Here is a 10,781-nt window from a genome sequence, read left to right on the forward strand (position 1 = left end):
CTAAAAGGCCACAGTTAGGCTACCCCAGTCATCTCTTTTCTAGGCTGAACAAGCCTGATTCTCCCAGAATTTTGTCAAAGGAGATGTGCTCTGTCCCTCTAATCCAGGCCCTCCTGAACTCACTCCAGCAGTTCCATGTCCTCCCTGTGCTGGGACCTAGAGCTGGATGCAGGTGTCCAGGTGGGCTCTCAGCAGAGCAGAGGGGCAAAATCCCCTCCCTGGCCCTGCTGCCCACGCTGCTTTGGCTGCAGCCTAGGGCATATTTGGCTTTCTGGGCTGGGAGTGCCCGTGGCTGGGGCATGTCCAGCCTCCCCCCCCCCAGCACCCCCCAGTCCTGCTCACAGGGCTGCTCTCCATCCATTCATCCCACAGCCTGTACTGATACTGGGAGTGTCCTGAGCCAGGTGCAGTACATGAACATGGTCTCTCTAAACCTGATGAGATTTCCATGGTCTCACTTTTCAAGCCTGTCCAGGTCCCCCTGGATGATATCCTGAACTTCAGGAGTGTCAGCAGCACCACTTACCTTGGGGTCATCAGCAAACTTGCAGAGGATGCTCTTGATCCATTTGTCTGTGTTATTAGTGAAGACATTGTAGCACTGGTCCCAGTACGGGCCCCCAAGGGACACCGCTTGTCACTGATGTCTGTTGAGACTGATCTATTGACCGCCACCTCTGGATGCAACTCTCCAATCCCTTTCTTATCCATCTATTAATCCGCCCATAGATACTCTCTATCCATTTTAGAGATAAAGATGTTGTATGGGATTGTGTCAAAGGCTTTGAGTAAGTCTAGATAGATAACATCTGTAGCCCTTCCCTTGTCCACTGATGGAGTCGCTTCATCACAGAAGGGCCACTTAGTTGGTCAGACAGGACTTGCCCTTGGTGCAGCCACGCTGGCTGTCTGAGATCACTTCTTGTTCTCCATCTACCTTAGCACAGATTCTAGGAGGATCAGTTCTGTGGTCTCCCAGGCACAGAGTAGGTCTGGAGTGATCAAAAAGTACATTAAGAACAAGATTCAAATTTAACTGTTCTCAGAGTTCAGGTGAGGGAAGAAATAATAACAAGAAATTGTCGATTTCGTCAAATAAAAGCATCTGGAAGCCTGATTCCCACCTGTGGTGAAAAGTTTGGCTTGGATGTTGTCAAAGAAGAGTATATTTTCCATCCCAGCACATTCATATATCCTAAATATCCCTTTAAAATACTAATCTTGATCTCTGCTATTTCTGATGAGAAGTATTCTTTGGATACAGTTAATGCCCACCTCTTTTTGAAATTGTTCAGATGCTACTTCATTAAAAACTGCATTTGATGTTACTTCAGTAACCAGCTGTAAGTTAACAGAAGTGATTACTCTTGCAACAGGCCAGTTTTGTTTGGTAACTTCTATAATAGAAAGGCTGTTATTCCCCTAAATTGGAGGAATGGCAGAAAATGGAAATGAAGCTTTGAATGCTGATTTCATTTAGTGAACTTGTAGAAGATAGTTTTTTTGTTATGAGGTTTTAAAGTGTTGTCTTGACCAAGAGTTTAATGCCCTTCTGTACTGGTGTTTGGTTTTTTTCTTGCATGTAGAGGTAGTATATGGCCTTGGCAATACCATTTCTGCATAGGCACAGGCCTTTTAGATTCTTGTTCAGACTCTCCTACTAGATACTGAAATTTAAATTTTGATGGTTCTTCTTTTTTGTTCTTTTCAGCAGGTAATTGCTGCCATGGAAACACAACTGTCTAATGGACCAACTTGTAATAACACAGCCCATGGTTCAGCCACCATAAACAATTGCTCATCACCAGTTGATTCTGGGAACACAGAAGACAGCAAGACCAATTTAATAGTCAACTACCTTCCACAAAACATGACACAAGAGGAACTGAAGAGTCTTTTTGGCAGCATTGGGGAGATAGAATCCTGCAAGCTTGTCAGGGACAAAATAACAGGTATGTTGGTTTTAGAGTTTTCTGTATATTTTCATTTTTCCAAGCAGCAAGCTCTCAGATGTCATTCTGCAATTCTCTTAAGTAATGGAATAAAAGCAGAATGAACCAATGCTGGTCAGAAGGAACTTAAATGAATAATTTTTTTAATTATATACCCCAAAATTAAGCATATTAATTTGCATTTAATTTAGGTTACTTTGAGTGCTATAAATGCTAACAGGATGTTTAAACTTGGGCTTCAGAGTACTAGGAAAGAAGATTCACATGTGGAAAAGCAGATATTTATACAAAGTTTCCTTGAATTGTAATTCAACCTCATTGAAGTTAGACTTTTAGCACTTGTTAATGAAAAGCTACTTCTTTTCAGGGATGCAGGTAATGAAGCTTGTACCTTGGAAAAAGGGCAGATTATCTTACTTCACAGGTTAAGCTGCTTTTGAATTGCAACACTTGAATAGTTTCTTTAGGATGCACGCTTGAGTCAATTTATACTCTTTGGTTTTTTTCTTATTGAGCAGTCTCTGGCTGACTTCCTTTGGCTGAGTGTGGTTTATTTCCCTTATGGCTCTGAATAGCCAGCACATCTTCCCACAGCAGATAACGTGTTCTTAAGACATCAGGTAGTGGAATGGGTAAATCTTTGAAGCGCCGTCCTTCAGCATGGTAGTCTGGGATACTGAAATCACTGCTTTTAGTTGATCTGGCCTGACCAAACCTTCAAGCAATCTTTGCTTCTCAGTGTGAAGATTACTGAATATTCTTGGGATGCCAAAGAAACTAGATGGGGCTGATGCCACAGCTTGCTGTTGTCAGGTGAAATCTGGTTGATAGAGAACAAGTCTGTTTTCTTTGTAGGTAATGACTTCAGTGCTTTGAAACAGAAGGTCCCTTCCTTAGGTGTTTCCTGACCTCTTGTTCTGGAAGTGGAAAGACATAACTGGTACTTCATCAGTTAGTGGGATGGCTATTCAGACAGTTTGTCTCTGTCTTGTATATCCCACATGTTTAGCATGTTTAACCTCCTTATCGAAGCTGCTTAGGAATAACCTCAAAGGCTGCTACTTCTGGCCCACAGAAATAACCCTTAAGGTCTTGTGATCAATGTTCAAATTGTCCACTTCCGTACATGATGGGTCTGATGTTCTGTATGCCAGAAGCACACAGCTGCTGCTACATAGTTTCAAGAGACTTCTTACCTGGGAATGGAGCTGGACATAATTGTAGACCTCTTGTTTCAAGGTGTGATGTTTTATATATAGCATGAAGTGATGCCTAAGAAGGATCCTGAATTTAAATTACATTCTCAGTAGCAGAGAACTCCAGAGTTTAAATTATTGGAGATAGATACTTTTTCTACTTTATCAGAGAGCGGATCCTCAGCTTTAAGATACACTTTCAACTGCCAGCAAAAATGCTGCATCAGTCTTGTTCCAAAAGATTTTAGGATTTTAAGTGAAATTGAGAAGTACAGTGGCTGACCTTGCAACAACTGCATTGGGAGTAATACTTCTTATTTAAGTAGCCTGGAGCAAGATAACCCTGTGTTTGTAGATGCTTAGGAAAAAGCTCTCGACTTTTAGTCCTGTTCTTACTCATTTTCAGGTTTTCTTCAGAGAGTTTTGAAAAGCAAATTTTTCTTTTCCTTCTAAATTCAGAACAGGGATTGTTACCAGGTTCTGTGAAATTCATATGGCATTAATTTCAGATTTTTATTGGTTTAATTCCTCTGTTAAAATGTAATAATTTGTTTTGTCCTTCTTAAATGAACTGTCAGGGGTGCTAGTTACTTGGTAAGTATCTTTAAATAGGATTCGGGTAGCATAAAAGTTGAAAGACACTTTTACAGTTATGGTATCACTGAGATCTGTAATGGCTTGTGTCTCCACCACTCTCTGCCTGCTGGTTTGCAAACATAGTGGAGTTTGGTGGGAACACACGTGGGCCAGTCCAGTCCTATCCTTGGCTTGGAGTGGTACCATCCTGCAAGCTTGATGTCAAAGAATGCATTTCACTTCATGGCCACTGTCACTGATGGGCAAGACCAGCAACAGGGAGGAAGTGACCATAGCCCACAGACTACTGGGATGGAGATCAACTTGTGTGCCTGTGCCCTGTGTTAAAATACAGACAGATCATGGCCAGCCACTGTCATCTTGACCCAAATACTCATTAGCATCCAGTGAATTTAAACCAAGTTATCTCCCACCCTATTGTTTAGTACTCACTCCGTGATCACATCTGCAACTCTGAAGTGCACTTGCATTATCGTAGAATAGCAGAATGGTTTCAGTTGGATGGTACCTTCCTAAGCACCTCATTCCAGCCTCCCTGCTGTGGTCAGGCACATCTCCCACTAGAGGTGAAAGTGCCCCATTTCCTTGAAGCTGTCTACACACTTTAGGATTGAGAGGAGTTGAACTTGAAGGCCTTCCTCATTTTTTTCCTCTGGAAAACCTGTTTGAGGGCACCCTGGAGTTCATTTACTAATTTCATGTGAGCAGTTTGAAGTCCTAGTCCTGATTATTTTATTGATTTTTAGCTAGGGATTTTCTTGTGAATAAGGCAGAAAGCTGATGTGTGGAGGTTCCTGATAGTCATCTCCAAGCATGCATTTCATGGGCAGAACTGTCTGTTGGGGTGACATTAGTAGCTGAAGTGAAGTCTGCTTTCTGTGTTGGCAGAAAACCATTTTAAGTGTTATCAGTAGGAATTAAAATAGCTGATTGCTGTTCTGTTGCTTTACTGAAGGTAAATAAGTTAAATGTTGGTAGTGTATTGAAGATTCTAAAGGGTGCTGAACAAGAGTCTCTTCATGTGAGAGTCCCACTGACAACAGCATCTGATAAGTGGGTCATGAACATCGCTTTATCTTCACTTGCTAACCAGAGAATCTGTCAGGAATGAGTCATTGTGCCTAGGTATTTTAGAATCTGTGTTAACTCTTATGTGCTGTTGACTAATGCAGATGTGTCAATATAAATTGCAAAACTACTGTATAAGTTAATTGTGCTTGTACAATAGGTGGGAGACCCTGGTCTCAACAGATCAACGTAACTGAATTCCAGTCAGCCAATTCAGATAGGTGTTTAGCTTGGTTTAGGTGCTTCTGCATATTTAAAGGCAGCAGAAGTAAATTTATCATATAATGACAACCTTTTATGTAATCTAATGTTCAGCATGTATGGTTACAAAAAATAAGCTAAAATATTCAAAGTGTTAGGGGAGAGGATAAAATGGGATGAAATTTAATTGCTGGGGCTGCCCCTGGTCAAGCACTTTAAAGCTTTCTGCTTGCACAAGATAGATGGATTTAGCAGCTTTTGAAAAAATACAAGAAACAGTAATAGCTAGCACTTTAAAAGTAAGACATATCATAGTATGGTACACATTTTCTAGACCTACTTTTCTGAAACTTGAATATAGGTAAAAATGTGACTGTAGTCTCCTTAAAAAAAACCACACGACAACAACAAAAAAACCCCCCTGCATTCTTTTAACTCCCACTGTCTTCAGTACAATTTCAACTGTACATGTGGAAGATTAATGCCTTATTTTTACATTGTGGAATAATCTCCCAGTTTTCATTGTGCTTGTGGCATTGTTAGCTAAAGTGAAACTCATGGAACATAGACTCCTTAATTACAGAAAGCAGCTAACTCAGATGTCTTAAATTTGGGAAAGTATTTGTTTTCTTGGCTTCCAAGCTCCCATACTGTTCTCTTATTAAAATAATCATATGCTCATAAAATTCACAAGCTTTTTTCTTTAAAAGAGAACCTGCTCATGAATAGGACTGAATTTCTTGTCTCTTTAACTGTGAATACTGATAATGCTTATATATGGATTTCATTTGCAGTTTAGCAAATGCTTGTTCTGTCTAGAAGGTGAGGCAGGATATGCTTAGAGACCTGTCGTGGGACTATATTTCACATTCATAGACTTGTGTATGAGCTGTGAAACTCTGGTAATACTTTTACCTTTAGTACAAGGAGACAGGTGCTCTGCGCTTGAAGACTTCATTAATTGCTTCTGCCTTCTGTCGTCTCTGCTTGAAGATAAAGAGTAAGTCCACTTTAGGACATCCTGCTGATCACTGTTGTGTTGCATTTTTTCCATACATGATCCAGCTGCCACTGTGGAGCTTACATGTTGGTTGAAAGTCTGATCCTCTTACTACATACCTTTTGCAAAAAAATCTGGGCTCCTGTTTGTCTTGTGGCTGGCAACTATCTGTCACATTATGGTGGTGTTTTTTTATGGTCAACATTATAGGCTCAGGGAGTACAGTTTTCAGGTCATGTCTATGTGACCCCTTTAAAAATTTCATAGGCAGTCTAGGCTTTTGCAGTCTAGAATACAATCCAGAGTACCGTAGTCTAGTCTACGGTACTGTGATGGATACTCATGTAGAGGTAGGATTGCGTTTCTGTCTCTTACACCTGTTCCCATAAGATTAAAGCTAGCAGGATATCTTGCTTAATTTTGTAGATTTCATCTTGTCCTCTTGAAGATAGTAGTTTCTCAGATACTTTGAAGTATTCTCTCATTCCTGTGTTGTACAAAGTGAAGATGTAAAAAGCAGCACATGATTGGGATGTCTAGAACTGTAGTTCTAGAAAAACTGCCTGAAAGTTGAACACTTCCATAAAATTCTTGAAGCAGCTGTGTCGATATTTTGCATTTAAAGTTTGTACAGAGAGTTTTAGTTCTTATGTATGTTTTCAGTCTTCATTGAAGTACCATGGTAATAAATGCAAAGGATTCTGAGTTGGTCATAGAAATGAAGAAATACATGGAGCTGGACCATGATGCTGTCAGATGGGGCTTGTGTTCACAGTGGTAGCACTGGTCACAATTCATTGTGGGCCATGTGTATACATACAGTCAGTGCAGCATTGGGAAGGGCTCTGCTCTGCCACATCCTTGGTTATGGAGCACTCAGCCTCCTCTAGTGCAGGGTCAGAGGAAAAGCTTGTCAGAATGCTAAATTATAGAGAGCCAAAACAGCTGAGGCCATGACTTGGAAAAGGATTTTCTTTTCTGAGGGGCAAGTGGCCTGTTCCAGCAAAGCATGGCTGAAACATCGATCTCTTAGTGATGGCTCTTACACTTGCTGTGACTTGTACAGTAGTCTTCTGGTAATAAAGGGAAACCTATTTGTGTCCTCAGTGGAAGCAGTGCTAAGTGTGTTAACTGACTGGCTGCTTGAATCTAGAACATGTGAAACTTGTTAAGCTCTGTAGTGTTCACTCCTTTTATCATAACATTGTAAATGTTAGTGTCTGGCAAGGGCGGAGCTGTGGGAAACCTTATGCCTTGTCAGTGCTACTGCATATCTAAAACTCTTGGCTTTGAAAGTGATCTCAGTTGAACCTGGGCTGCCGGTTTCTTTCTAGTCTTTTGTCACTGTTGCTCTGAGCAGTCTTAGTTTTCTCTCCAGCTCTAAATCTTTCACTTCCCTTAATGGAAGTCTAATTTTAGGGTGTCTAAACTAACCTTGCAGGAAGATGGGGAAAAAAATGTGATTGTGCTTTAATCTGAGGCTCTGAATTTGAGGCTTACTACTGCCTTGAAGATAAGGTAGGAAGCAAAGTAGGTGGGTCATACCTACAAGGTAGGTGTTTTTTTTTATGTCCCTGAGGAAGCAGGAAGATATGGTGTGGCATATCTGTGGAGGGGCTTAGTGTTCAAAGTTACTTTATTTACAGTATAGAAAGTTTTAAGCATTCCCATGGCAACAAAAAAATATTGAGCCTGGTAGGCCAATGAGTAGCTGGAATTTCAGGTACTTGCTCCTCATATAGTATGAATGCCTGAGACAGAGAGGGCCACATGAATGATCAGAGCACAGCAACTTCATCATGTTTCAAGAGAGGCTTGCTATCTTTGTTAAACTCCTCAGGTCTTTTTCCTTGTTAGCTTTTACTCCCAGTGTGTTTGGTGTTTGCAATCCTATATCGCTCTAATGCATCAGATGTTTTTGCAGGGTTTTGTGCACTTGGCTGAGGAGTAGAGTAATTTGGCAGCTAAAGGAAGAACTAGTTGATGCTGCTTGCTCTTTTGTGGTGTTCTGAGACCATGATATGCATGGGTGCTTGCTGGGTGGTGTGCTGAGGTGAGTGAGTTTTTGTCAGCCTGACAATTTCTGATTAAGGCAGGGTTGTGGACAAAAGGTGCTGCCTGGAAAAACTGCATCTTGCCAGTAGAATGTGTTGTGCAAAACTTGACTAAAATGTGAAATTAAGAATAGAAGCCAAATGGGATTGGAGGCAAATTTCTATTTATATTTAATTTATATGTGTTTATCTGTCATGACCAAGTGTTCTCTGCGGCATCTTGCTCAAGATCTTGAAGCATAGATCTTCTGGGGCGAGGGAGGCTTGATTATAAAATCATCTTCTAAATTTTCAAGTTTATGTTTTGAGCTCTGCTGATGTTAAAATGCAGCTTCTGATATGGGCTAGGGACTTGGTGAGTTATAGCACAAAGTTAATAAAATGATTTTGAACTTTGTGTGCTTGTTGCAGAAAAGGGCAGCAGCGGAGTATTGGCATACCTACCCAGCTAGGGTGCTTGAAGTACCATCCTGCAGGGATAATCCTGGAAGAGTTAAGATTCAAACAAGCTTTAGTCTGGATCCAGAGCACAGTTGTCTTAAATCTGCTGAGGGGATGTAACTGTGTGGTCTTCAGGGTTTCCTTCAACCCAGGCAATTCTGTGGTGTTTTATACTTCTGATTGCTATTTAATATTACTAAAAAGTGTTTAGCAGCATTTACTGTACCCTTCCATAGTAAACACATAATTTATTGCACTGCACATGTCTCCTGGAAATGAGTCATGTAAACAGGTGAGGATGAACGAAATTGTTTCACCTTGTGTTACTCAAGATTGCACTTAATATCCTTGTACTTTCATGTGACTTTCACTGTTACACAGACACAATACTGTTTTGACCTTGCAGAAGTTCACAGGCTTTGTTTTTACAAGAGGAAGAAAAGACTTGTTTGGCTAAACCTGCCAGGGATTCGCTCATAGCACCAACTTTGTGGAAACAAGCTGTTTTTAAAATGATTATTCATCATGTATTAACTTGAATTAATGTGTTGATCTCAATATATAGCATAAGCAAGAACTTGATGTTTTAAAAATTTAATTCTTTTTATATGACTAAATATAATTAGGGACCTTTCTGATCACTAAATCACTCTGTTTTCAGCAAACACTGAGCTTTTTGATGGAGATAATTGCAATATGCATTATCTTGCACTTTTCTGCAAACAGATTACCATTCACTTTCGTCAGTGGTTGCCATAACTTACAAGAAGCCTATGAAAGCATTGAGGTTTGCAAACTGGCATTGGTGCCGTAGTGATGTGGGCTATCTTGTGTGCTTTTAGCTAAGGTAGGGCTCTTTGCTTCCACACTGGGAGTCCCAGGCTGCCAGTTTGGTGTATCTTACACTATTTACTCTTTCATACCTGTATGCAGGTATATGTTGCAGTTACATCTTAGTGATCCTGGGCCAGCTGTTTGAATAAATGTTGATTCTAGTGGAAGCTGGTGTGTGAGAGAGACCTCTTGTAACTTGAAGTTCTTACAGCGTAACTGCTTTTTAGGGTGACTGTGCTGTGAGATTAGAGCAGAGTATTTATAATAATGAAGGTATGTTTCAGTCATGTCTGCCTCAGTTTGGGTAGTGATGTAAGTGACACAGAAAGTAGATACTTCCTCTCAGCCTCCACAAGCTGAGTGGTAAGTAATAAGACTTCAAGCTGCAGATGGTTCCAACAGGTTCATGGCTGGTCCATTATGTATTGAAGCAGCTAGTATATTGTGTTACAGAAGCAAGACTTTAAAATTCATGCAAGAAACTTTCTAGCTGCATGTGTTTATTTTCTGTAAAATATATGTATATCTGCATTTGATTTTCTTTTGTCATGGTACTTCAACTGGCAGCTCTTGCTGTGAAAATTTGCCAGACTGCCATTGTGGTTTTCTGTGTACAACTGCAGAAGAGGGCCTATTATACTATTCTCTGTGGAATTTTTCTTCCTGCAGTATGTCAAGTCAGAGTGGAAATAGAAAGCTGTAGAATGACACAGAAGAAAACTATACAAGCCTGTGGTTTTAGTGACCTAATACTTTAATCCACAGTAAAAAGAGAATAACTGAGAGGGCTGAGATATTGTATTTCATTTTAGGATTCCTTTCATTTTTTTTGTAAATCTACTAATTCCCACAGTTATCAAGGACACAGCCACATTATCCTCAAAATTTCTGTGCTGTTTACCAGTTGCTGCAATTACTTTGTTTTTTACCTTTGCTTATTTCAGGCATTTAGCAGCATTTACTAAAACAGAAGGGGATTTGTAATGTGAATTCTTTCCCGTCTTCTGAGTTTCTGGATCTATTGTAGAGGAGGTTTTTTCGTAGTCTTTGTGGTAGCTTTGTGCATATTAAACCAAAGCCCTTTTTGAAATGGACTTGCAGCTGCACAATGGTTATGAAGTCTTGCATCTATAGTAAGATGCATTGATTATTTAGGCTCCCCACTCTTCCCCACCACCCTCTAAACTAAAAAAGCCACGCTTACTTATGGAAGAAATTCTCTCTGTTCATGTAAGAATTAATTGCTGTGGAGACACAGTTCAGTTTCAAATAACAAAAACTTCAGCTTTTCTCAGTGTATTTTTTTCCAATGTTCATTTAGCAACTGCAAAAAGAAATGGCTTTTTCCAGCTACTTAGTATTGCAGATTAGCAGTTGTTCTTGTTTGTTAATTACAGCTGTTAGAATTGAAAAAAATATGCTCCCCTTGGGCATACTT

The 10,781-nt window shown here is 40.1% G+C and overlaps 1 protein-coding gene across 5 annotated transcripts in view; it reads left to right on the top strand.

Moving 5' to 3' along the window:
• Positions 1 to 10,781, top strand: part of ELAVL2 (ELAV like RNA binding protein 2) — a 53,009-nt gene that overhangs the window by 8,346 nt on the left and 33,882 nt on the right. For 3 of the 5 annotated variants that reach the window (XM_031060557.1, XM_005425326.3, XM_031060556.1), the window contains exon 2: positions 1,712 to 1,952. In XM_031060557.1, coding sequence (XP_030916417.1) covers positions 1,712 to 1,952 — 241 coding nt within the window. The remainder of the gene's footprint in view (positions 1 to 1,711; positions 1,953 to 10,781) is intronic. The other 2 variants (XM_031060554.1, XM_031060555.1) reach the window with 1 other exon arrangement.

Source organism: Geospiza fortis, unplaced genomic scaffold, assembly GCF_000277835.1.
Source record: "Geospiza fortis unplaced genomic scaffold, GeoFor_1.0 scaffold203, whole genome shotgun sequence".
Lineage (NCBI taxonomy): Eukaryota > Metazoa > Chordata > Aves > Passeriformes > Thraupidae > Geospiza > Geospiza fortis.